General features: G+C 36.3%; 4 protein-coding genes and 1 long non-coding RNA gene across 8 annotated transcripts; 1 reads left to right on the top strand and 4 right to left on the bottom strand.

Moving 5' to 3' along the window:
• Positions 1–1,268: 1,268 nt before the first annotated feature.
• LOC111493879 lies at positions 1,269–9,243 on the bottom strand. Of its 3 annotated transcripts, none has more exons than XR_002720073.1 (4): positions 9,062–9,243; positions 8,220–8,484; positions 8,015–8,095; positions 1,269–1,692 (listed from the first exon to the last, which is right to left on the bottom strand). It is a non-coding gene; the product is annotated as an uncharacterized LOC111493879 (long non-coding RNA). The 3 variants fall into 3 exon arrangements; XR_002720072.1 differs by having other exon boundaries at positions 8,220–8,460; XR_002720071.1 differs by having other exon boundaries at positions 8,220–9,243.
• Positions 9,244–11,049: 1,806 nt separating this feature from the next.
• On the top strand, positions 11,050–12,554 carry LOC111493852 (heat stress transcription factor C-1-like). Its single transcript, XM_023143749.1, has 2 exons — positions 11,050–11,332; positions 11,703–12,554. The coding sequence occupies exons 1-2, from the start codon at positions 11,117–11,119 to the stop codon at positions 12,363–12,365; spliced, it is 879 nt and encodes a 292-aa protein (XP_022999517.1). The 5' UTR covers positions 11,050–11,116; the 3' UTR covers positions 12,366–12,554.
• Positions 12,555–14,645: 2,091 nt separating this feature from the next.
• Positions 14,646–16,678, bottom strand: LOC111493816 (probable polyol transporter 6). The gene is made up of 2 exons (XM_023143688.1): positions 16,312–16,678; positions 14,646–16,033 (listed from the first exon to the last, which is right to left on the bottom strand). Exons 1-2 carry the CDS (start codon positions 16,676–16,678, stop codon positions 14,709–14,711), a joined length of 1,692 nt encoding a protein of 563 aa, XP_022999456.1. The 3' UTR covers positions 14,646–14,708.
• Positions 16,679–18,098: 1,420 nt separating this feature from the next.
• Positions 18,099–21,165, bottom strand: LOC111493866 (protein SYM1-like). Of its 2 annotated transcripts, none has more exons than XM_023143765.1 (3): positions 20,921–21,165; positions 19,408–19,499; positions 18,099–18,591 (listed from the first exon to the last, which is right to left on the bottom strand). In XM_023143765.1, exons 1-3 carry the CDS (start codon positions 21,068–21,070, stop codon positions 18,198–18,200), a joined length of 636 nt encoding a protein of 211 aa, XP_022999533.1. In that variant the 5' UTR covers positions 21,071–21,165; the 3' UTR covers positions 18,099–18,197. The 2 variants fall into 2 exon arrangements, with proteins under 2 accessions (XP_022999533.1, XP_022999532.1); XM_023143764.1 differs by having other exon boundaries at positions 19,408–19,502; positions 20,921–21,164.
• Positions 21,166–22,036: 871 nt separating this feature from the next.
• LOC111493857 (protein CONTINUOUS VASCULAR RING 1-like) lies at positions 22,037–26,251 on the bottom strand. Its single transcript, XM_023143753.1, has 7 exons — positions 25,694–26,251; positions 25,297–25,349; positions 24,395–24,504; positions 23,448–23,615; positions 23,271–23,368; positions 22,807–22,933; positions 22,037–22,442 (listed from the first exon to the last, which is right to left on the bottom strand). Exons 1-7 carry the CDS (start codon positions 25,829–25,831, stop codon positions 22,360–22,362), a joined length of 777 nt encoding a protein of 258 aa, XP_022999521.1. The 5' UTR covers positions 25,832–26,251; the 3' UTR covers positions 22,037–22,359.
• Between the last annotated feature and the right edge of the window lie 1,029 nt (positions 26,252–27,280).

Below are 27,280 nucleotides of genomic sequence, written 5' to 3'. Positions count from 1 at the left end.
AAAAAAAAAAAAAAAAAAAAAAAAAAAAAAAAAAAAAAAAAAAAAAAAAAAAAAAAAAAAAAAAAAAAAAAACTATAAATATGGTATTAACCTCTATTTTATTTATTATTTAAATCAACAAATAATAAATCACCCCAATAAAAATATTCATGATTCCATATTATTTAACAAGATCGAAATGGATTATTTACTAAAAAAATAAAAATGTATTTGTTTGTATTGCAATGTATAATCTTCTAATGTTTTATCTGATTATATACTTTGAATCGAGGGTCAATTAAATGAGATTCGATCTTCGTGTCGTAGTTTACAAAAAGACAATCTCTTGAATTATCGAAATCCTGATGAAAGGTTACGGCTTACGATTCTCCGAGATTAATCAATAAATGAAGGGTTTCGTACATTCTTAATCTATTAACGCATTCTAGTTTTCTACGCATCAACTATCGTGTAAACTTCTATGTCATTTGACAAATAACTTTCCGTGAGTTCTTGCAATAATTTCAAATTTTAATAGAAAATTCAAACTTACGTCTATCAATATCATCAAATATCTAACGGTCATGTGAGTATCAATTACGAGTTTAGTTCAACTAGTTAAAGTGAGATTGTTGAAGATAAGTTCGATATTTAAAGTAAGAAATAAAATCAAAATCAAAATCAAAGATAGACTAAACTTAGCAGACAAAAAAAAAAAAAACAAGACAAAATGATAGGCACAAAGTTTGGGTATGAACAAAAGTGTGCAAGGGGTTGCAATAATTGAAGATAATGAGGTTGACAAGTAACAAAGACAGATAATCTAACCACCAAATCTGATATTCCTCCAAGGGTAGGCCATGGCTACTTGCCTTTCTTATCTTCCCAACCCATTCATAAACCATCCATAGCTAATCTCAACCACTTCATTATGTCCATAAAAAGATTTACAAGGTCAAGGCAGGCAGAGAGAAGAAAAATTGAGCTGTTCATGCAAAAACAATGTTCGGGTTTAAGCTAAAGCCGAACGAAACGATTTCCGACCATTGACCTAGTTAATGATCTCGTCAACTTCAAGCATGTTGATATCTAACATCTTAACAGCAGTACAAAGAAAGAAGGAGATTAGACCATTGTTAAACCCAAATCTATCGGTGGCAGATATTGTCCTCTTTGGACTTTCCCTTTCAAACTTTCCCTCAAGGTTTTTAAAACGCATCTACTAGGTAGTGGTTTCCACACCCATACAATTATAGAATTATAGAACAAAGTTACTTTTCACATACATATACACAAATAAGCATTGCGTACGTGAACAGACAAATATGTTATATATAATCCACTGCATACAAAGTTGAGATGTAAGATCAAAGCTTTTCTTCTCCACAACTTGAGAGAACCAGAAGGATATAAGTTTAAGGTGTGGAACATGTACTTAGCTTCATGCACAGGCCCTTAGGAAGATCCAAGAGATTCTTTGGAAGAAAGAGAAGCCACAGGGTGGTCGGCTGGCATTGATTTCAATCGTTTCATCCATGCCGATGACGTCGAACGATGAAGCCGACACCTAAAGGAGCCTTGATGCATCGTGGGTGAGCACAGACACTGGCCTTTCGGCGAACTCGACCTCACGGTCTCAGCATCTCTGTTGCCATGTTTAGGAGATGTGGAAACCGCAACGCTAAGGCTGCCATCAGAGGCCATATCTGCAGACTGCAAGAAGTATGGAAACTCAAGTATTTAAAAGAGCAAAAGCTCTGTTAATCACTGTGAATGTTTGATTAATCCACCACACCCAAATGGTGGTGAGAGTTCTCTTATTTATAATCATTTACAGAATACAGAAATAAGGTAAATTACAAATAATAAGGAAATAGCGATAAAAGGAAAGAATAATAAATGAATACAATATATTTGCATTTAGTAAAAGAGAAAATATGGTAACCCGTAATGTAAGGCAAATATCTAGATATTTGCCTTAATGAACGGTCAACTATCCTTAACACCCCCCCGCAAGCTGAGCGTCGGATTTGAACGAACATGAAGCTTGGATCTGAAAAATTCAAAGAGAGGTCGAGAAATACTCTTTGTGAAGATGTCAGCAACTTGGAGATGAGAGGGTACATATTGTGTACGAAGTTTGCCAGCGATAACAAGTTCTCGAAGGAAATGATAATCTAGTTCAACATGCTTGGCCCGCTTGTGAGAAACAGGATTAGAGCTCAAAAAAATAGCACTTTTGTTGTCACATAAGAGTAAGGGCTGCTGTGAAATAGGGACCTTGAGGTCATGCAAAAGATGCGTAACCCAAAGAAGTTCAGCAGCAGTTGTGGCAAGAGCACGATACTCAGATTCACAGCTGGAGCGTGATACAGTAGGTTGCTTTTTGGCACTCCAAGAAATGAGATTGTTACCAAGATAAATAGAATAGCCGGATGTAGAACGACGAGTATCGGGACAACCAGCCCAGTCAGCATCCGAATAAGCGACTAGCGTACTAGGAACAGTGGATGGACGAAAGATAAGACCAAAGTGGAGTGTTCCTTTGACATAGCGAAGAATACGTTTGACAGCAAGAAAGTGATCTGCAGTAGGGGCATGCAAGAATTGACTGACAGAATTGACAGCATAGGCAATATCTGGACGCGTGATAGTCAAGTACTGAAGGGCGCCAACAAGAGATCTGTAGAGAGTAGGATCAGAGAAAGGAGAACCATCAGCAGTCAGGTGTTGAGAAACAACCATGGGAGTGTGAACTGGTTTGCTATCGAGCAACTGAGCACGAGTAAGAATATCTCGAGCATATTTTAACTGACTGATAAAGAGACCATCAGGAGTGGGTGAAGCTTCAAGACCAAGAAAGTAACTGAGAGAACCCAAATCTTTGGTAGCAAACTCAGAATGAAGCTTGCGAGTAAAGCTGTTAATAAGAGATGAGTTGTTGCCGGTAACAATAATGTCATCAACATAAAGAAGCAAATAGATAAGGTTAGATTGCTGATGAAAGACAAAAAGGGACGTGTCAGCGCGACTACAAGAAAACCCAAGTGTGAGAAGAAATGAGCTAAAACGCTGAAACCAAGCACGAGGAGCTTGCTTTAAGCCATAGAGAGCTTTCTTTAATAGACAAACATGCTTTGGAAATCGAGGATCAACATACCCAGGAGGTTGTTCCATATGAACACGTTCAATAAGCGTTCCATTGAGAAAAGCATTCTTGACATCAAGTTGTCGAAGAGGCCATTTATTTGTGACTGCAATAGAAAGCACAACACGGACAGTGGTAGCTTTGACAACTGGACTGAAAGTGTCAGTGTAGTCAAGACCAGGAACCTGAGTATAACCTTTGGCAACGAGACGAGCCTTGAAACGCTCGACGGATCCATCGGGCAAATATTTAATACGAAACACCCATTTAGAGCCCACGATGTTGGTGTTGGCAGGGCGAGGAACCAAAGTCCAAGTATCATTTTGTTGTAACGCTCGAATTTCTTCATCCATGGCAGCCACCCAAGCAGGATTCTTAGCCGCAGATTTGAATCCTTTTGGCTCAGTGGATGCAAGAAGAGCAGAGAGAAGTCCAGATGAGCCCAACATACCAAGATTTGCTGGATGACGAGTCTTGAATATACCAGCTTTGGCGCGTGTGATCATAGGATGAGTGCCCAAAGAAGAGAAATCAACAGGAGGTTCAATAGAGGTTGAATTAGAAGTCGAGGGTGACAAAGTGGAACCTGCAAGAGAAGTATCAACCTGCACAGACTCATCTACAAGGTCAGAACAAATATCACACGGGGATGAACTGGATTGAGGAATGTGCGGTGATGAAGTGGTAGGGGGGGATGAATCAATATGATGAAGATGTGGTTCCAAGAAATTTGAAATAGGAATAGTGGAAAGAGGTTGGGCTTGGGAGCTAGGGATAGCAGGAAAGTGAGTTTCATCAAATTGAGCATGGCAGGTGATATATAGCTTAGTGGTGGCGGGATCAAGACAGCGGAACCCTTTATGAACAGGACTATAACCCAAAAAAATACAAGGAATGCTGCGGGGAGAAAGCTTGTTAGGCATATAATCACGCAAATAAGGATAAACACGACAACCAAAGGGATGAAAATTGTCATAATGTGGAGTGTAGCCATAAAGGAGTTCAAAGGGTGACTTACCTCCAAGAAGTGGAGTAGGCAACCGGTTGATAATATAAGCTGCAGTGCTGAAGGCGTCAACCCAAAAACGAGGAGAAAGATGAGAGTGAAAGAGAAGGGCCAAGCCAGTCTCAGTCACATGACGATGTTTTCTCTCAACACGACCATTTTGAGCAGGTGTATATGGACAAGAGAGTTGATGGTGGATGCCAGAATTACGTAAATGAGTTTTGAAACAAGTACTAGTAAATTCGGTACCACCATCGCTTTGAAATACCTTGATACGAGAAGAATATTGATTTTCCACAAATTTTTGAAATTGAAGAAAAATATCAAAAAAATCAGATTTAAATTTTAAAGGGTAAAACCAAGTGAATCGAGAATAATCATCAATAAAAATAGCATAATAAAGAAAACCCGAATTTGATTTGACGGGAGAAGGACCCCAAAGATCACAATGAATAAGATCTAACACATGAGACGACCTACGTTCATTGCGGGAATAAGGCAATCGATGGCTTTTCGCAAGCTGACAACTATTACATAATGATGGAGAAGGCAATAAAGACGTAAGAGAAAGATGACCTTTTTTATTTAAAAAAGAAATAACAGAATGATTCACATGACCCAGACGAGCATGCCATAAATCATATGAAGCACGTAAAGATTTGTTTTTAAGGGCTGAAATAAAAGCAGAGTTGCCGCGCTCCAGCACATATAGCCCTCCATCTCTTTTACCGGTTGCCACCACCCTTCCTGTTTGATGATTCTGGATAGTAATAAGATTATTAGTAAATGTAACGGAGAGAGGAAAATCAGACGTTAATTTACTTATGGAAAGAAGATTTTTAGTGAGGTGAGGGACAACCAAGACATCTAATAAGTGAATATTTGGAACAGGAGAAAGAGTACCGATGTGGGTAATGGGTAGGGATGCACCGTTTCCTACAATCACAGAGTCCTTACCCGTGTAATTTTTAGACTGATCCAGAATTGATGGGTCGGCAGTCATATGGGCCGAAGCTCCAGTGTCCAAAAACCAATCAGCAGCATCGGGTCCAGCAATAGAACATGACGTGTTAAAGGCTTCAGCAAGGTGAGCATGAGAAGAATCAGGTCGAACATACCGTTGGTTGCAGCGGTCAGCATAATGGCCCTCTTTGCGGCATATTTGGCAATGAGGTGGTCGACGACCCTGACTTGAGTGGGTTCGTCCTCGATTAGAAGAGTTGTTTTTGTGAGAATAAGAACGACCTCGCTGGTTGGTAAAGGAAGCAGGGTGACTTTCATGGGTGCGGCCACGATTAGTGGCTATGAATGCTGTAGGAGTGGAGTCAGAGGACTCAAGGGAGCGCTGGAACAACTCAAAACTTTCAGTTTTAGAGACTAGATCTGCAAAACAGGGGATAGGGGTGAGAGCCATCTGAGCAGTAGAAAAAGCTGAAAATTCGGTGCCGAGTCCACGAAGGAACCAATGCACTTTATCAATGTCCTCGACGGGTCTGCCAATGGCATGAAGTTGGTCACAAATTTTTTTGAAGGCACGGGCATACTCAGCAACAGGTTTTGTGCCACGTTTCATCAACTGCAAGTCATCCTTGAGTCTCAGTTCACGAGCTTTTGACTGATGGCTGTACGTAGTTTCCAACGCAAGCCAAACATCACGTGCAGTAGAGAGACCAACGACAACAGCCATGGCTTCCTCAGTGAGAGAGGAGAGCAGGAGACAGAGAAGTCGTTGATCGGCTGCTCTCCATGCCAAATATTTGGGGTTGAATGTTGAGGAGGTTTCTGGTTCAAAGCGAGGTGGTGGAACCATAGTTCCATCGACATAGCCCAGCATGTCTTGACTCTCAAGAAGAGGGAGAAGTTGGCTTTTCCAAAGAAGATAATTGGAGGAAGAAAGTTTGATGGTGATCATATGGATTAGAGTATTGAAAGGAAGAAGATGATAACAAGATTCGGAAGCCATAGAGAAGAAAGGATCAGGGTTGTTAAACCGAAAGGGCTCTGATACCATGTGAATGTTTGATTAATCCACCACACCCAAATGGTGGTGAGAGTTCTCTTATTTATAATCATTTACAGAATACAGAAATAAGGTAAATTACAAATAATAAGGAAATAGCGATAAAAGGAAAGAATAATAAATGAATACAATATATTTGCATTTAGTAAAAGAGAAAATATGGTAACCCGTAATGTAAGGCAAATATCTAGATATTTGCCTTAATGAACGGTCAACTATCCTTAACAATCACAATATAAATATGATCAATATTAAGAGATTTATCCTCAACTAGTGCGTGAGGCTAGAAGTAGTTATAGTGCAATTCAAGAGGTGATATCTTTATTCTTCTTGGTTTGTCCTTAGTGAAAGCAACCATACAAAAAAAGCCCACGCTATCTCTTATGTCAAAAAGAGGAATCTGGCTAAGTTCTATTTGTTTAGTATCAATAATTATAATAATTATAATGATGTGGTCATTCTAAGATATAATATCAATATCTTCCACAACTTGAAACCAAATCAGAAGGGAGGACTAAATATGAGAGATCTCACATCAGTTGGAGAGAGGAACGAAACATTCCTTACAAGGGTGTGGTTTTCCGTAGCAGATGTGTTTTAAAACCGTGAGGCTGACGGTGATACATAATGGGCCAAAACGAACAATATCTGTTGGCGGTGGGTTTGACATGTTACAAATGGTATCAAAGTCAGACACCGAGCGGTGTGCCAGCAAGGACGCTAGACCCCAAAGGGGGTGGATTGTGAGATCTCACATCGGTTGGAAAGAGGAACGAAACACTCCTTATAAGGGTGTGGAAACCTCTAGTTAGCAGACGCATTTTAAAACCGTGAGGCTGACGACAATACATAACATACCAAAACAGACAATATTTGTTATACAAAATATATAATTTCCATTAATAACAATATCTGAAGGGCAGTAACTGAAGTTCAAAACTATGGTTGTTTGATGCTTTTGAGACTGTAGAACTGTGACAAAACTTATCCACATCAAGAGGTTCTTTTCATATCCACTGATCATGGAGGATCAGATACTCCCACTCCACTCAATAATTGAAGTGGATCATTCTCAGGAGTCGGTGAATTTGCTAGAACAGTTCCAAAAAATGAAGAAAAGAGGCCCCATGGAATTATACTGATTCAATAGCTAAAAAGTTCATACTGATTTACCCCATACAGTGCTAGAGAGAAACAAATAGATCAGAATTTTCAATGGTTATCCATTGGCGAAGGAGCGAGCAAACTCAATTTTGGATCTAATATGACGCTTCAATATCAGAATGCCCTTGTTTTGTTTGATAGCTTTATCATACATGACAACAGGGATGGGCCTTCATACATGATATATATTACATTTCAGTTATCGGGATTCCTACAAACTCATGGAGTATTAAATTCGAATAAAAATGAAAGAAAAAACAAAATGCTGAATCAGCTTAGCCGTTCTATTAGACTACTTCCATCATTTGATTTTTTTTAGTTTACAAGAAACCGAACTTTCATTGTGAAAAAATGAAACAGTGCAAGGGCATCCAAAAAAACAAACCCACAAAAGGAGGCCCAGCAAAAGAAAGGAGTTCCAGTCATGTAAAATGAGACCTATCGAGTAATTACAAAAAAGCGTCGTCGCCGACACCCAAAGAGAAACATAGAGCCTGTCAATGGCCCAAACATCACTAGAGTTCCTCGCAACTCCTCGATCATCTCTTTATAACATCCATCCATCTTTTGATTAAAGATTATTTCATCATGTTCTAATGACTCTATACCATTTGGTAATCTTAAAAGTTGTGAAACACTTATAAGGCACAAGAATGGAGCAAACTAATGTAAACAGACAATGTTAAAAGAAGCTTACCAATTTGCAGCAAATCGACTGAACAAAACTGCAAACTGCGATTCAGTACTGGTTGTTCATTAGTACACAAACAATAACAGCCTGCAACAATCACGAGAAAAAAGGATTCAATTTCAAGCGGTACTCCATAATAACAACCAAGATATTGTCATTCTCAATCACCATTTTTCAGGATAGAAAGTCACATTAACAGAGGATACTTAACTCAGCATTCAACATTCGTACAGCTCAGGCTCGCCAGTCTCTTCCCCTTTCTTCTTTTCTTCGACTTCATCTTTTTCGGAAGTATCGCCTGACAAAGAGAGATGATATTGGCATTTTATAGCTCTACACTAAAGTAACCAGAGGAGGGCTCGAAATGACTTGCGAGCAACCAAATGAAAGATTCACGAATTTCCTGGCCCGTTGGCAAGCCAAAGCTGCCCAATGCGTGGATCATTCACCATCTTTAAATTATTACAAATCAAATACTGAAAGCAGGCAAGAATCAAAACCAATTTTCTTGCACAGGCAAGTTATATTGAAACTAAACCAAAAGGCTTAACTTAATGTGTTTGGGGCATTTTATCTTTTGTATGTGAGCTCAAACACTGACTTGATTACAGAGCCAAACTTGGTACATGAGAGCTTAATATATTGATCAGGAGTAAATTATATTTCAGGGATTTGTATGTTTAATCTTCTATTCTAATACCATATTAAACTACGAAGATACCAATAATTTATATTAAAAAAATAGATTATGTTCTAAATATACGAAGCTTAAACAATGTTCTTCTTTTTGTTCTTTTTGTTTATGATTACCTTTTAGGAACGATTTCAAAATCCAAGAAATTAAAAACTTACTTCTGTTTCCATCGACCCTAGCTTACGAGAAGCATTATCAAAATCTAAGAACGATTCAAAAGCCTAAAGATGACAGAATCAAGTCGAATAAGAAACTAAATCAAGACGAGTAACAAGATTTTCAAATTTCGTTCAAATAGAGCTCCACAATGCACGATTAGCCAAATAAAATGAGATAACCAAGGAAGAGAATGAACTTACAGTAGCGAGATCGGAAGGCGAGATGGTTGCGACAATTCCAAATGAGTCTTTCTTCCTTGGATGCCATGAAATGGAAATCACGCCCGAGTCTTTGAGCTTGATTCGAACCCCAACACTGAGATTCTCAGGCTAACAATGAGCGACGACTCGGAAAGAGAAAAAAAATGGCAATTCCGCAGCCATTATCAATCCCACATTTGTTGTATTTGTTATTTATTAATTTAATTTTATTAAAAATATTATTTTAGCTATGTATTTTGCCTTTCGTACTTTTTGTCCATTAATTTCAAATTTTATAATTTTAGTCTACACAAATTTTATTATTCTTTTTTTTTAATATATATATCCATTGATATTCTCTTTGTAAATTGGGAACTGATTTTTTATATTTTTTTGCATAAAAAAATTCATATAATTTAACTAATTTTAATATAAAAAAATGAAATATAACATTTCAATGTGATATTGGTTTATTCATGTATTATTCTTTTACGGAACGTTACAATAAAAATAAAAATAAAAATAAAATTTTATTATAATTTTTAACAAAAATATACGGATTAAATTAATGGAAATATAATTTTAAAAAATAAATAAATAAAAAGGTGTTGAATCTTGGTTAAGTGGAGGGAAGAATAGATTTGGAGCACACAATTTTTGTTCCCTTATCCCAAACACTACCCGCCAAAACATTAAAAGAATAATTAATAATAATAATAATAATAATAATAATAATATAGTGAATTTGGAGAAAACGAAGGCTGGAAACGTGGCGATATTTTGTAAGAACCACGTGGATATGCTTTGCCGGCAGCTTAGCGGCGTAGCCTTGCTCGAAAAGTAAAGGTTGGGAGCAAAATCAGCTGATGAACGACCAAATCTAAGACACTGTACGGCCCTACTTTCCTCAGGTTATTTTATTATTATTTTGATATGGCTGTTCGTTCCCCACGCGGACGTGTGGAGCGTGATTTGACTTTTCGGATAATTGCATGCAACTTTTCCAATATATTAGGCTAAATTATATATAAAAATAAACAAAAAAATAAAAAATAAAAACAGCTATGAAGACCATTCGAGTTGGTACACATGTCAACATTTTGAGTCAACGAACCCATAGGGTTAGGTTACGAATTATATTCGGGTAACTTAATGTACTAACCCAACGAACCCATAATCTTGGGTTGGTCTAAGAGATTTCCAACTTGACTTAATCTGGGCTCGTGTACATCCTTACTTTTGTTGCTGAGATATACGTTTCGTCCTCTCTCTCTCTCTAACTGATGGGGATCTCATTTCATAGTCTACTCTCCAATGTTTGACTTTAATACCATTTGTAACATATCAAACCTACCAGTAGTAGATATTATCCGTCTTAACCAGTTACGTATTGTCATTAGTCTCACGGTTTTAAAACGCGTCTTATAAGAAATATTTCATTTCCCTTTATCCTTATAAGGACTATAAGGAATGTTTTCTTTCCCTTTTCCAACTAATGTGGAATCTCACAGTCTACTCGGGCTAAGGATCCTTACTAGCACACTGCCGATGTCTGGCTTTGATATCATTTGTAATAGCTCAAGCTCACCGCTAACACATATTGTATGTTTTACTTTATTATGGATTGTCGCGAGCCTCAAGATTTTAAAACGTATCTACTAGGGGAGGTTTCCATACCTTTATAAGGAATATATGATTATTTTTAAAACCCGACCATTAAATTAAAACTTTAGTTGAGATCTTCATATTTGTAATTTAATTAAAACGTACGCTCCGCTTAGCGCGTGGAAGCTCTAGCCACTGAAACATCTCATCCGATCTCAAAACCATGACGTGTACTAAACGACAATCAAAATCCAAGTGAGAAAGAGAAAATCTCACAAATCAATCAAGAAAACGAACGGCCAGATTTCAGCCACGTGAGTAATGTTACTGTACGCACCTCCCCACTATATATTACAGTGCCGCCTCACATTTCTGAGCATCAAATCCCTTTTTTTCTCACAAGCTTCCATTGAAGCGAAGCCCTAGACTTTTCTCTCCTCTGTATATGGGATGGAGTCGAACCACCAACAAAACGACACCGTTGCGCCGTTCGTAATGAAAACATACCAGATGGTCAACGATCCGATAACCGACGATTTAATCGCGTGGAGCAAAGCTAACAACAGCTTCATCGTCGCCGATCCTTTGGAACTCTCTCGCCGTATTCTTCCTTCTTACTTCAAACACAATAACTTCTCCAGTTTTGTTCGCCAGCTCAACACCTATGTAAGTCCAAATTCTTATCAATTCTTTCAAAAATTTCTATTTAGTCCTCCAATTTTGATCTCGATTACAAATTAAACCACAAATCTAACCAAAATTTCAATTTCACCCCGTTTTAATTCAAGTGGTTAACTATTTTTTAAAATTAAATTGTAAAAAAAAAAAATAAATAACACAAATTTTTAATGTATTTTAATGCAAATAAATATATTTTTTAAAAGACTGCAATAAAAAAATTTGGGTAAAATGGTTATTAAATTATTATTACTTTTTTCTATGTGGTTCATAGCATAATTCATGAAAAATTCAAATTATTTTAATTATTTAAATTTTTTTAATATATAATTTATTAAATTTATTTTGTTGGGGACAGGGATTCAAGAAGGTGGATCCAGACAAATGGGAATTCGCGAGCCAATGGTTTCTCAGAGATCAAAAGCATTTGCTGAAGAACATCTCAAGAAGAAGACACAGCCGAAATTTACACTTTCAAGTGAAACGTGAAGACGACGGAGAATTAGCAATGGAAATTTCAAAGCTAAAAGAAGAACAAATAGCTTTAGAAACCGAAGTCGAATCAATGAACAAGCGAATCGAGGCAACCGAAAAACGCCCGCAACAAATGATGTCCTTTCTGTACAAAATCATGGAAAATCCCGAAATTCTTCAAAGAATTCTGCTGCAGAACCGCCGTGTACGGCGGCGTGTGACCATGCGACCGCCTCCAAGTCCGGTCAAATTCGTGAAAGCCATGGAGGATGATTCGTCGCCGGAGACCGGTGTTTTCGATGATAACGTTGCCTTGTCGCCGGAGACTACCTTGTGGTGGAACGGCGGCAGCGCTGTTGCAAGTTCGTTGACGTCAGACTCCGGCGGCGGATTTGGCGATTACATAGAGCTGTCGCCGCCTGAGAGTAATATTTCGGTTTACGAACTCGGCGACGGCCGAGAGAGTGTCCTGGCGGAGATGGTGGCCGGAGGAGGGTCGAGTTCGCCGCCGCCTTATCCGTTTTCGTTGTTTAGCGGTGGGTTTTAGGATAAATCCCCATCTTAATTTCGGATTATTATTTTTTTTCCTTTTTATGTATTATTTATAGTGCGAATATAGATGGGAAATTATGTTTTGCTATCCGTATAACTGTATGTATATGTAAATGGAAAAAAAAAATATATATATATACATATATATATATATATGTCGTGTTAGGCTGCAATATTTTACCAATCCGAAATTTATTTATTTTTTAATAAAATATTTAATGTTAACCAATCTGAAATTTATAGTTCAAAATTACTGCGCTATTTTTACCAATTTACTAAATTTAAATTTTACGCATTAAACATACCATATGAAAAATTAAGGTTAAATTTAATAAGTATGAATATAATTTTTGTTTAAATAAACCTTTATGACATTATTTTTTTTACCCGTTGAAAACAAAGCGTATAAAAGTTTATTTTTACTTTTTAGAAATCGGTAAAAAAATAAATCATTACGAATCAAAATTTTTACCTTTTTATTTTTTAAAAGTTGTGTTTGTATACGACATTTTATTTATTTTGACTTTCGTCCTTTTAAGCTCATAAACTCGAATAAAAATAAATTCTTAAAATTACTTTTATGAAAATTCTGAAAATATTATTAAAAAAAGTAAAAAAAACATAAAATAAAATAAAAAAAACTCCGATGAAAGTAATATAAATAATAAATAATAAAAGTCTAAAATCTAAAATGATAATTTTCTAAATTATATAATAACATTCCAATTTTAACCTTGTTTGAATTAATATTTTTGTAAAATTGGAAATTCGACATTTTAACCGACTGGTGGGGCCCACCTGCCACCAACAACACCAAACTTATCTTTCTTGTTATGACGCGTGTCAACTACTGGGTCCCACTATAACAACATTTCATGGGCCCCGCTTGCCGCTTCCCCTCATGTTGTCACGTGTACGATAGGGTATAGTCTCTTACGCTTTCCTCTTTTTATTTTATGTCTATTTTTATTTTTAATTTTTTTAAAGTTAGTGGGCCCCAATTGCCTTGATGGGTTACACGTGTTGCATGACGCGACGTCGTTTTTCTTTTTGTCGTTTTTTGAAAGCGGCTTTCACACAAGAGACACGTGTACATGTGTACACCTGTATGATCATGTATCCTGCCAACTGGACCCACTTATTTTGGTGGGCCCCGCCATTGTTCGAAACTTTTACATCGCAACAAATAAAACCATGTGACTGTTTTTAATAATTTCTCGAAATATTTAATTATAATTTGTGACCAAAAAGTCAAACGATACATTTATTATTGTCTTAAATGTTGATGAATTATACTTCTAAATTTTAAATTATAAAATTAAATTAAATTAGTCTATAACCCTCTATTATAATATTTTTTTATAATTTATGTTAATTTAAAATAATATATATTTGAAGTATATAAATTTTGAGAGGGGATAAATGAGGTCGAGCATAGATGAGTTGGAGAATATTATGTGACACGTGTCCGCTTTTTAACATCCCATCGTTGGGACGCTCTACTCGGGTCGGGCAAAACCCAGACCACCACTTTTATTTTTATTTGTTTACTTTATTCGAAGCTTTTTTAATTTTTAAATTTAAATATTTGTGGTCTAAAATTGTACACGTTCTCTTTATGAGACACGTCATGGCATCCCTTTTTAAGTATAATAATGTACTTTTGTTTTTTTATCAATTTTTTGAAACACAAAACTACGTTTTGAAAATTAAAAAAAAATATTGTTGGGTTTTGAATGAATAATAATTCAAATTCTTTATTTGAAAAAAAACCCATAAATTTAGATAAAATAATAAACCATCATTTACCTATTTTCAAATATTTAATAAAATTTACCATTCAATTTTAACGTATTTTAAAAAGAATTTTGGCTATGCTATTGGAGGCTCTGAAAAAGTCAAAATAAGAGAGCACTCATTTTGAAGTGGGCTTACTACTGAGATGTTTTCAGTAATTATCCGCTCCGCACTTGGCTACCCAGCGTTTATCGTGAGCACGATAACTAGTATACCAGAGGTGCATCCTTCCCGGTCCTCTCAATGCTCTACGTCCACATCGGATATGGACGAAACTTTCTCATGACGTTCTGAATTTTTCGAGTCATTAAAATTTTGAGCATTAAAAAAAGAATTCCGTTGTGGTCTTCAATTTTTCAAAATATTTATTTTAATTATTGAAATACAAAAATGTATTTAATGGACTCTTTGTTTTAATTTTAACAGACCAATGACATAACTTTGTACATATTAGTATATTTTTAAGGCCAAAATAATCATGGACTAAAAGGTTAAATATACTAATTTGGATTAAGTTTCAAATTAAAAATGAGATTATTGTTTAATGAAGTCCATCGTCGTCAAAGAGAGTTTCAATTTCTTCCAAGCTTTTCCCCTTGGTCTCCGGCAGAAAGTGGTAAAAGAAAGCCGCCGCCGCCGCCATTATCCCGGCCAGCCCAAAAAACATCCCTCCAAACGATATTTTACTCGAAATGCTCAGAAACGTCATTGCCACCAAACCACTTACCAACCGGTTCACGGAAACCGCCAGGCTCGAACCTTGGGCCCGCAATCTAGACGGAAATATTTCCGACGAATAGACCCACGTGATGGGCCCAAGCCCAATAGAGAAAAACGACAGGGCCGCACAAATAGCCACCACGCAAAGCCCAATAGCCCATTTGGGCTTTTCATCTGAATACTCCAGATATTTCGAGCCCAGGCCCAGCCCAGCCAACGAACAAGCCATACCGGTCGAGCCCAATAACAAAAGTGGCCTCCGGCCGAACCGGTCCAAGAAAAAAGCCGAAATCAAAACAAATCCCATCTTAGCGATTCCCATTACGACTGTTACGCCGACGAGTTGTTTGTCATCATCAATTCCGGCCTCTCGAAAAACCTCGGGACTGTAATACACAACGGCGTCGTTTCCAGAAGCTTGCATGAAGAAATTGATTCCAACGGCGGTGATTAGAATCCGGCGGACCGACGGAGAAGGATTCAGTAACAATTCTTTCCAAACACTTTCATTACCGCGCCATTTGCAAGAAGCGGAAACCGATCCGGTAATTTCTGTAAATCTGAGTTCGGCTTCTTCTTTCGATTCAGAAATTTTAATTAGGACTCGTTTCGCTTCGATTTCTCGACCTCTAATCGCAAGCCATCGAGGCGATTCCGGCATGGCGGTGACACCGAGGGCGACAATTACGGCCGGAATCGCTGAAATTCCTAGCATAAATCGCCAATTAACGGTTTCAGAAAGGCCAGAGAAGGCGTAATTTGAAATATATCCGAGTAAAATTCCAGCGCTAATGAAGATTTCCGGCAGAGATGTGAGGAGGCCTCGAGAAAACGCCGGCGAGAGTTCGGCGACGTAGACCGGAGCGATCATCAGAGAGAAGCCGACGCCAATGCCGGCAACGACGCGGCCTGCGACAAGGAAGAGGAAAGACGGTGCGAAGCTCATCAAGATGGCACCGATTAGGAATGTGGCGGCGGCTATGAGGACTGTGTATCGGCGGCCGATCCGGTCGGAAGTCTTGCCGGAGGCGAGAGCTCCGATTAGAGAACAGACGTTTAAGGAACCGACTAAGAGCTCTTGTTGTTCTGTGGAGATTTTCATATTCTCTTTGATGTACAAAATGGCTCCACTCATCACTCCTATATCTGAAATTATCGGCACAATTACACTAATTAAAATAATTAAAAATTAATTATGCTATTTAATCAATAATTAAAAAAATATATATTTATGTTATCAAGCTTGTTCTTGGATTTTTAAAAAATATATAGAATTTATCAATAATTACAGAAATTTGCATTTAATGTTGAAATAACTATAACTAATTTAAATATATATACATATTCAAATTTAATAAATATATGTTAATTATTAAATGGATTAAAAAACTAAGAAATTGAAAGAGAAAATGGTATGAACTAACCATAGCCGAGGAGAATGGAATTGGTGGAAGCCAAAACGGCACCGGCGAGCACATATTTATTGATACGACGGCTCTCTCTTTCAGCAACACCGTTCGGGGGCGACGGGGACGATTCGACCAGCTTAGGAAATGAACCTCCTCCTCCTCTTCCGCCGTCAACAACGGCGGCGGCGGCGGTAGTTTCAGGCGATGAATCGAGAAGTGGAAGGAAGAGCCGTCGGCCGTCGTCTTGTGGTTGCAGAGCCACAGTGGATTGCATCGCTGGAAAAATGAAGAAGTGCACACGTCGAAGAAAGAGTTTTTTACGATAATAAATAACTAAATAATAATAATAATAATAAAAAAAAAGAGAGATAAAGAAAAGCATGCCTATCTCCAACGTTAGTTTATTGACATATATAGATATTGTTTCAAATTTTAACAATTTCAATTTTTTTTTTTAAATCGTAATATTTTGTTTAATTTGTTTTTTTAAGGATAATATTAAAAGTTTATGGGTGTTTTTGTAATAACGTTCTAACGATTTATATTAATTATTAATAGTAAATGTATTTTTAAAATTTTTTAAGTTTAAAAATATTATTAATATTTGTATTAAAAATATTTTTAATATTTATATTAATTTTAAATAGTCTCTCCATTCATATGAAGCATTTTGGGAAGTTCAAAACAAAATTATGAGAGCTTATGCTCGAAGTGAACAATATCATACCATGGTGTAGAATCGTGATAAAAAAAGCAAAGTCATGGGAGTTTATGCTCAAAGTGAACAATATCATACCATTGCGGAAAGTCGTGATAAAAAAAGTAAAGTCATGACCGCTTATGCTCAGAGTGGATAATAACATACCATTATAGAGAGTAGTGATAAAAAAAAAAAATCATAGGATTAAGAGATAAATAAAAAAAAAATAAAAAGTGACTATTTTTTTTTTTTTTTTTAAATAATTTGGACAGAATTGATAAAGTGGCTTTAAGGGCCATGCAGGTGACACACGCCCCCCTTCATAAAGTTGGCATTATTTGTCTTTTTGTTGTTAAGGCACGACACATGACCGCAGTCCTTTTATGATAATAGTAACAATAATTTGGTTATCATCTTACATGGTATTTTGTCACGCTGTTTATCCTGGAACATACAGGTCTTTTCATGTTTTATTGCATCCTTTATAACAACTTTCCCCCTATATGTATAAATAGTAATTTTTCATTATTTTAAATATTTCTTAGTCAAACCAATGAATGACCTCTCTTGTGGATAGATTAAACAAGGGTGACTATTAAATGTCTGGTTAAAATCTTATTGGTAGAATAATTCAGATTTTATTGGTCCTAGCGCTCGAAACGAGACAAATACTTGTGTAGATAGGACACGAGATGAATCACAAGTTCCATTTCACCCTGTCCAATAGAAGACACTTTTCCTCAATTTTTTTAATTCAGTATTCCACAAGATAACCAACAACTTTTAGGTAGGCTTCAAACCGACACAAGTCTTTTCATGCTTTATTGCATCTCCTATGACATGGTTCGCTTTATTTATTCTACTCATTCACACACTTCGTAAGAAAATTTCTTCAAACCAACCTAAGTCTATATAGAAAAATATCTAAAAGATCAACTAACATAAAATTGTTCTAAACAAAACACGCTTTAACTTTGGAGTTCTTATAATTGAGTCATCGAGAAGAAGAAATGATATTATCTCGGGAATACCTCTCAATTCAAAGGGTACACTTTTAAGAAAAAGATTTCAAAGATATTTCATGAAAACAGGGCATGATGAGTTGATTGAAACGGAGAGAGAGATTGAACAAAAGTGGCTTAGAATATCTTGACAGTCTATAAAGGGAACAAATCAGGCATTTCCTCAGTCTCAAAATCTCTTATTTTTCATTAAAAGGATTAAAAGAGGTAAACCATTGCTTCCAAGGAGCATCATTTTGTTGCTCAAACCATGACAAAAAAGCACTGTCCAACAAGCAGAACAAGTTAACATAGAGAAGTTGGTACCTCACTGGCACATATCGAAAGTTTGCGACCTGAATGATAGGCCACACCGTACCCGTCAACATAAACGCCGGGAACACGTCCCGCTTCAAGTCTTCTTTCACTTCAGAAGCATCTTTGCCGTTGGCAAATCCCATATAACTGAAGAACACGATTAAGTCGAGTGGTCCGAAGATCAGCCCATCCATTGCCAGTTTTGCCCCAACAAACTTGGCTGATTTTGGCCGTAGCTGAAGCCTTAGCCTTATAAATCTGTCCAACCCTTCATACCTGCCAAACGATCCGATTTCTCAAATACTCGTGTACACAAATAACGTATAAGTTCAAAACAATCATTCCAATGAATAATCGTACTAATTTTGATGCGAGAAAATGAAAGAATACAAGAGCATACAAAAAAGAACACAGCCCACAAATGCGAGCACCCTAAAGAGAAAGGGGGTCCAATCAAGTTACAAAAAATAGTACTTTACAAATTCATGCAACTTTTAAGCAACCTCTAGCAGCTTCAGAGGTGTTCACGAGTTAAGTTTATATAACCTAATGTAAACAAGTTGAGTGAGTTATGTTTAAACCTGCATTAATCTCGAGTGAGTTATCTTACTTACCCCAAAATATGAGTTTACTAAACCTGAAGGATATATAAACTCGAGATTATAGAATCGCCTTCTTATACTCCATGTTAACTCGACAAATTATAAATCCACAAACCAAACTCATGTTATATTAAACTCACAATCTTTAAAACATATTTCCTTGTATAAAACTTCAAACTATCCTACACCAAACTTCATGAATCCAAGAAACTTAGATACGTTATCCATTTAATGGTATGGTACTTGCAAGGACTTGATCCAAGAATCTAAAGAACTTTCCAATTTTTTTTCCCTTACATAGAGAACCATGAAGATTAAACAAACCAACCAATTGCCACTTCAATCTATGCATTCACAGAATATGAAAATAAAAAATAATGGATAAAGCAGAGCCATGTTGCCTTCCTGAGAATATAGAAGCTTATTCTTGTAGTAACAAAGATGATAGATATGACCAAAAGTTGATAAGGAAAAGATAAAGGAAACGAACCACATGTGACCGACTGGTCCAACAAAGCCGAATCCAAACATGCTTGTGATTCCAACACGTTTCCAGTTGATTTTGAACTCTTTTTCAGCATCCTGCTACATAAAAAAATTAATTGTAGGTGTTGGTTCAGTTATAATATACACCTAATATCAGTACAATAAGTTATTTCAGATCAACAAATAAAGGAAGAGCACCACTTAGCAACAACTTCAGAGAAAAACCAAAGAAAATTGATGTGAAATAAAAGAGCAAAAACAAATATGAAAATAGAACCAAAAATAGATTAAGAAAACTTAATTATAGATCTAGGGTTGCAAACGGGTGTATTGTGCTAAAGATTGAATTGGAATACGAATATCCAGACAATGTAACTGTGAGATCCCACATCAGTTGGATAGGGAAACGAAACATTCTTTATAAGGGTGTGGAAACCTCTCCCCAGCAGACGCATTTTAAAATTGTGAGGTTGACGGTAATACGTAATGAGCCAAAATGGACAATATCTATTAGCAGTAGGCTTGGGCTATTACAGTAACTTGGAGCTTCAAATATCATCACCCTTATATGGTTAGAAAAGGATCATGCCAAGCTTGAACTAAGAGAAGGTAAGCAGGTTGTGAACCAACAAAAAGATTGACAATTCGTGAACTTTTATTTGATAGACGTACAAGAACATAAGCTCATAGGGGTTCCACCATTAGCAAGAGGCAGTGGGCCTTGGAGGAGACGAGGAGCAGGAGAACACAATGACACCCAACCAAAGTCTTAAGTTACTCGAGAAATTCAATCACATTCTGTAGGATTTCTTGTCTTGAAAAATCATACTGTTTCTTTCTTGCCAAGTGACCCGGCAGAAGGGTCTAATAAAATTCTCCCAAAGGGCTTTTGTCTCCATCTTCAAGGGATGTTCCCCAAGAATGAAATTCAGCATCCGTGGTACTTCTAAGAAAATTCATTAAAATTCTCCCAGAATACTCTTTAATTCAGGATTTCTAAAGTAAAGAACACTCTCCAAAAGAAGAGTAGTTCTTAGTTAACTATTGAAAGTGGTACTTCTAAATGATTAAAAAAATTGCCCAAAAATTGAGAACAAATATCCTTCATATACATTTAGACATAAAATGATATCCCACAGCCCAAGAACTTTAATTAATCAGGAAACTTCAAAATGCACTGAAGATGCAATCAAGATACAGCATCAACATTACGCGGGCTAATTCTAAAAAGCAAAGATCGCCGAAACTTACGGTAATTTCTTGCTCGAGTAAAACCAAGGAATTAATTGAAGTTAGGACTAAAAATCAAATGACAATTAACAAAAACAAGACAATGAAATATTTCATCGCTCAACCTAAATCAGAGCAAGAACAAGACAAGAACAAAAGCAATTCAAGTCAACAAGAAAATTCCGATCAATGAAAGGAAATCAACCACAAGCTCAAAGAAGGAATCAAGAAAGATAGCCTCATCAATGAAGTTACAAAGAAAACAAAATGAAGCGGTTGATGCTCACAGAAGTTTGAAGATGAGTTTTGGCGGCCGAGTGAGTAACGTATTGGGCTGCAATGTCGCCAGTGCCCCATAGAATGGCGGAGCTGATGACCTGAGTCTTCACCGGATGGAAGGTAAGGCAGTTCTGATACCATTTCCAGAGCCTAAACATGGCGGAAAGGATTCTCAGAGAAGAAAATTATGGGAAGACGGAGGAGAGGAAGGGAAGAAGTGGGTGAGAAGTAGAATAGGAGAAGGAAGATGAGAGTCCCATGCCTCCTAATTTGACGGCATCGAGTTTTTGGCGGTCAATTCTTCTAAGCCCATTCTTCTCATTTTCCCTCTTTTTTTTTTCATTTCTAATTAAAGGTTTAAATTTTATTCAGTCACAAATTTCAAAAATATTTATTAAATTTATTTTATTTTAATTTCTCGTATTTTAAAATCTCTATTATTTTAGCCCCTAAAGTTTAAAAAATTGTTCAATTTGTTTCTAATGTCTGTATTAACATCTTAGACACCTATTTAAAGTTATGATATTAGTGAGTTATAATTAAAATCAAAGTAAGAACTCGAAAATTTGGAACTAATTTTAAAAATTCGATAATCAAAATAGAATAAATTTAAAAATTGTGCACCAAAATGAACATGTGAGATACCATTGAAGAGGAGAATGAATGCCAACGTGAATGCTGGGATGTGGATTGTGAGATACCACATTTGTTGATTGCCAGCAAGGACGATGGACTCCGAGGTGGGTGGACGTTGGGTTTCGAGGGGGTGGATTGTGAAATCTTACCTCAATTGATTGTGAGATTTCACATCCGTTGAAAATAGAACGTTAGCATTCTACGTTTTAACAAAAATGGAAGACCCAAAAAAGACAATATCTGTTAAAGCTATTATTTCAAATCGTAGTTCATCCAAGGTTTGAATAATTTTCTTTTCGAGACTATAATTCGATCGAACAAATTTGGTTGTTTGTTCACTCAAAAGTGTCTCATCTTTTCCAATTTTTTAACTTCGGAACTACAAACAATTGGAATTTTATATCACCAGGCAAAACTGAGCACACAAAATCAAGAACTTGACGTTAAATGAGATTTTTATGAACCTTTCACATGAACATGTACAACTATTTCATGAATGAATATAAATGAACTGAATTTAGTATAGAAGAGTAACCAATTCACAGAAATCCAACCCTTCAGAAGTCCTCTCTCAAGACTACATAATATACTGAACAATATTTGAACTTTCAAAAGGATAGAAACTCGAAAGCTCGGTTCACAAATCACACTGTTACAAAATTACTCACTGGGACGCAACAGTCTCGGCCTTGCACTTAGCCAGACGACGGTGTTGCAGCGTGGTCGGTTCAAATCCGGAGGTGAAGAAGAAGATATGCAAATGCTGCCTACTATGAACCTACTAATATCCCCATTCTTAACTTTTCTCAAGTCAACTTCTTTCTATGGTCATAATCTCGGAACTCATTGTTGAAAGTATTTGGGGCATCGACATTCCTCCTGAGACGACGATTTCTGCAATAATATCACAGAAATAACGACAGAATTACGATTGATCTCTGGTGAGAATATGGTTCACCATATATATATACATTTCAGCCTTCCTTCCCTCAATATTTCAAGTTTGAAAATAAGTCAGAATCCTACAATTCAGCAATTTCCAAGAATCAAGAACTCTGACCTATTGGCATTCTATGTCTCATGAACTTGCTCAGACCACAAGATAATGTTGAATTATAATGTAATTGACAATACCAACTTTACAAAGCTTTGGAAGGTTAAAGTTTAGTTCAGTTCAGTTCAGTTATCAGGAATGAAATTGGTAGCATAATAGGAAATTTATGCAACAAGCGAGAAAAAACCCGAAGAGAAGCCTCACCAATTCCTTCTCGCACTGATAAATTTGGTCTAATAACATCCTTGGTATGAATCAGGAAAACGTCACCGATATAGAGATGGTTCGTGGGGACGTAGACACAGCATAGCTCCTCCTCCCCGGAATAGCTCTGCCTCAAAACAGACAGGGTTAGACAATCAAGATTACTTAGGCTGGAGGAGTAAGCAAATGCATTTTCCGAATGAGTTTTCATCATCTCTTCTTCCTCTAATTTCTCTATTTATTTAGGAAGCATTACGTGAAAAAATTTCTATCAACTTTAGTATGATTTCGAGAGAAAACAATAATTTTATAAAAATGACAAAAAAGGTTATGAATCACTAACCAAAGACCTAAATCGGTTCAATTGCGAAAGTTTAGGATTATAATTGATTTAACCAAAAAAGTTTAGAGGTATAAAAAAGTTTCCCAAAAAACATATCAGATTCTATTTGCCCTCAGTTTACCTGGAGTACTACGGATGAAGTGATGAAACCAAATGCATATTCGCCAATACGAGGATGTCTTATGATAGCTACTTCCTTGAACGCTTGTGAGTTTTGGTCTGATAGTAAAAACAGAACAATTAGCTAACAGAACTCAAGCAACCAAATGAGGAGCAATGACAAATAATCAGGAACCACCTGATGATATTGCAGAACTAATTTGCTTAGAAGCGTTGTAGATATGACGAACAAACGGCATCCTCTTGATAAACCACTCCCCAAGGCCCAGGACAGATGCTCCCAACCAAGATGACATAAACACACCAACCAGGAAGATGAATGTAATGGAAGTTACAAATCCAAGACCTATTGAAGATGCAAAAACAAAAAAGCATGACTAGACGAACTTGAACAAGAAGAAACGTATAATACTAATGAGGCACATCTCAAGGAGATCAATAATCAGTGTTTCATGAATTGAAGTCCTATAATTCGTGAGACATAAGAGACTCAGAAAGTAAATCACTTTACACGTTCATTGAATCCATTTATCTTGCTCAAAATATTATGTCAAATTGTCATATGTCATAAACAAGAGGGGGAAAGGATCACAGTCAATTCCTGAGATGTATCTGGTACAGAAATTCAATTTAGTTCCTAACATCTAAACGTGTTTTTTGAATAATTGGGGTGTGGGGGCCAACTCCTTGTATTGCCCATAATCCACCCGACTCGTGTCCAGGGAGGCTTTGTCCACCCAAAGGTTTGCTCCCACAGACAACAAAGGTTTTAAATTAAACTTTCTAGGTAAGGGGCTTGAACCTAGGACCTTGAAAGGGGTATCTCAAAACATCCCAATCTCTCACCACCAAGGCTTAGCCTTAAAGTACATCTTAACATGTTATTAAAAAATGAGGACGAAAGGAAATTGCATCTCAAAAATATAAGTTACTTGTTAAATATAGGAATGTTTGCAAGGTAGTCAAATCATCGTTGTCAATCAGCAAGCTAAAAGTCTAATCGTTCAAGAACAATATGATAGATGAACTGCATAAATTATCTTCTTATACCACCACAAGTTAGTGTATAAAACATGTCAAATAAATATCAGAGACAGGATAAGAAAAGATGAAATAATGGCTCACCAAAGATATCAATTCCAAGATGTGCATAGATTGGAGAGAAAAATCCATCCACAAAGCGAATAAACCACCACGTTATATAGAATGTAATTGCGATAGGGAATAGGATAACACTGCAGAAAGCATTTTGTTACAGAACATTGTAGCATACTCAATGAAGAAATAAACAGGTAAGTACAACATCGTTTAAAGTACAGAGTGCCATAGGCAAGACAAAAAAGAGGATGGAACTAAGCACTTATTGTCAAGGGCAAGAGTTCGACATATATTTTGGTCTAATCGATTCGTAATAGAACTAAACATCCATTCAATCTCAATAGTCAAAATTTAGTCATCACGCATAAGCATTTATTGTAATCCTTAGAAAACAATTCTTAAGAAACAAGGCAAATCCCTTCATGACATTTAGGACTGTCAAAAGGAAGATGTTGCTTGAACAGCCAATTGAGAGAAATCAGAAAATTCCAAAACACATGGAGGAAACCCCTTCAAGAACATTACCGACACATTGTACCCTAGAACGTTACAATTTTCCAAAATGTGGAGATTTTCTCCCTTCTTCAGCCTATATACCCTACGCCTTCAATAATGCCAAAGGAGTATCGGTGCACTTGGACAACTCCTAAAACACTGTGTACTATAGCTTGTGACCACCAAATTGAATCACAAAAACCAGAAAGTATTGAGTTTAATTTAATTAGGGTAGCCTCCCATCGTAAAGCTTTTGCTATGAATTGTGACAGAAGAATATAAACAATGCAATAACATGAACATAAAATTGATTCAAGGATATATAAAAGACTGCTGCAATGTATGTAATACAAAGTATAACCCTCTTCAATAGATATCAAGATACAAACATGCTTATATTGCATGAACGTATCTAAAGAGAAAGAAGAGCTCACCATCCAGTCATGAATTTCTTTGAAGCCCAGCTTCTAACAACCTTGTAAAATGTCTAAAAGAAATATTGAATAGACTGGTTAGGCAGATAATAAGGAGGAAAGTATAAAATCTGATATATATTCCAATTGCGAAGAACTTAGTGAAAGTTAATGTTAATTTGTAATATTGAATTGCTCCTATGAATTGTAACAGAGCCAACATCAATCAATTTCTCCAACGGGCAAAGAGAAATAAACCAGATTCTGAATTGAATTGGTCAAGAATTAGTAAGACCAGGCATGTGCTTTACTCTGATACTAGGAAATCCACAACAAATTTACAGAGCGCTAGACTAAAAACGTTCTCGGCGAATCTAAGGACAAGTTACAAATGAAGCATAGCCAGCCTAAATTATACCTCTCTGCCAGAATGAAGAGATGACGAAGGTTTTGAGGATGCATCATCAATGGCGGACTCCGGAACCGAAATAAGAAGCTCTCGATCTCGCTCTCTGTCTCTGCTCGCCATGGCAATAACCGATTTCTCATCACCCATGGCCACCACACCAGCAGAGCAACACCTTTTTTTTTTTTTTTTTTCCAGAAACCCTAACCCTAATTCCCTCCAAAAAGCGGTAAGAACAGTACCAGAATCGGAGAAGAAGCTGTAGAAAAGAAATTTCCAGACGGGCAAGAACTTTCCGAGATCTTCTTCCTCAATATTGGTTGCTTGTAGCTTTCTCGGATTCCAAACTTCAAATTCTCGAAGTAATGAATTTCTGTGAGGTTGAAAAGCTAAGTGGGAAGTGGGATTGAAGAATTGAATCAAATTGAAATGAACTGTGGAAAATCATGGAGGAAGGTAAGAATTTGCATTGTTGGATTGGTAATTTGCTCAGAATTCTGCTGTCAATTAGTTTGTGTGAGTTGACAAAAATTTTCTCGCCTCATTTGGAAGAAAATAAATTATTTTTCTTTGAAGATATCAATATTTATTAATATTGTATTTTCATAAATGGGCGAAATTAATATTTTTCAAAATTAGTAACTTATGATATATAAATATATAACCAAGTCATTTAGATATAAACAATAGAAAATAAAGGGTATGGAGTATGCAATAAATTTTTAAAGGCTACAAAAATATTTTTATCGAATTGGATGGTTGATTTTGTTGCTATGCAAGCTAGTGGCAACCTACGAGGCTGAGCCCGTACCACACACTCGAGCACAAAGAGTCGAGGCAGTGCCTCAGATCCCTACAAGTAGAAGATGATCAAATCCGCTACACTCACCTATAGCCCTGATATTAAATCGACTTTAGACTAGCTTTACATTACAAAATACCCCTCGAGAGCTCGAGAAAAGGATATTTGGGTTTGGAACAAGGAGTGAATTGGGATAGCTAGCATGAGTATGACTTAACTGATATCGAACATGTATCATCGATCGAAAGGTCAGAAATTTGAATATTTCATCCCACGGTTTAACTAAATAGGTTAGGGATGGAATATATAATAGGTTTCCTACCAAACATAACTAATGATTTTTTTGGGGCGTTTAAGGATAGAGACAAAGAAGCATAATCTACCATGACAACAAAATGTTCGTGATAAATTTGAAGACTGGCTCGAGATTAGCTCGTTACTTTACTCGGCCGAGTCTTATTCTATAGTGTATTTACGTCATTCTAAAAATAATTAAAGAAGAGGTAGTTATGCACGAGAGGATCGTAAGGAACTGTTTAGTCCAAATAGTACTACAAAATCGAGCCTAAACGAAATAAATACCAAGACAAAAATAAAATAAGTATAAAAATTTAAGCATATTTTTAAACCTAAAATAAATATTAATAGTTCAAAATGGGAAAATTAGAGTTTAGGGAGGGAAGAATAATTTAAACCTATATTTTATTATACAATTTGATAAAATATCTCAAAAAAAAAAAAAAAAAAAAAAAAAAAAAAAAAAAAAAAAAAAAAAAAAAAAAAAAAAAAAAAAAAAA

The sequence above is a fragment of the Cucurbita maxima genome, unplaced genomic scaffold, assembly GCF_002738345.1.
Source record: "Cucurbita maxima cultivar Rimu unplaced genomic scaffold, Cmax_1.0 Cma_Scf00019, whole genome shotgun sequence".
Taxonomy (NCBI): Eukaryota; Viridiplantae; Streptophyta; class Magnoliopsida; order Cucurbitales; family Cucurbitaceae; genus Cucurbita; species Cucurbita maxima.
Note: the sequence above shows the minus strand (reverse complement) of the source record. Positions and strands in the feature narration are given on the sequence as shown.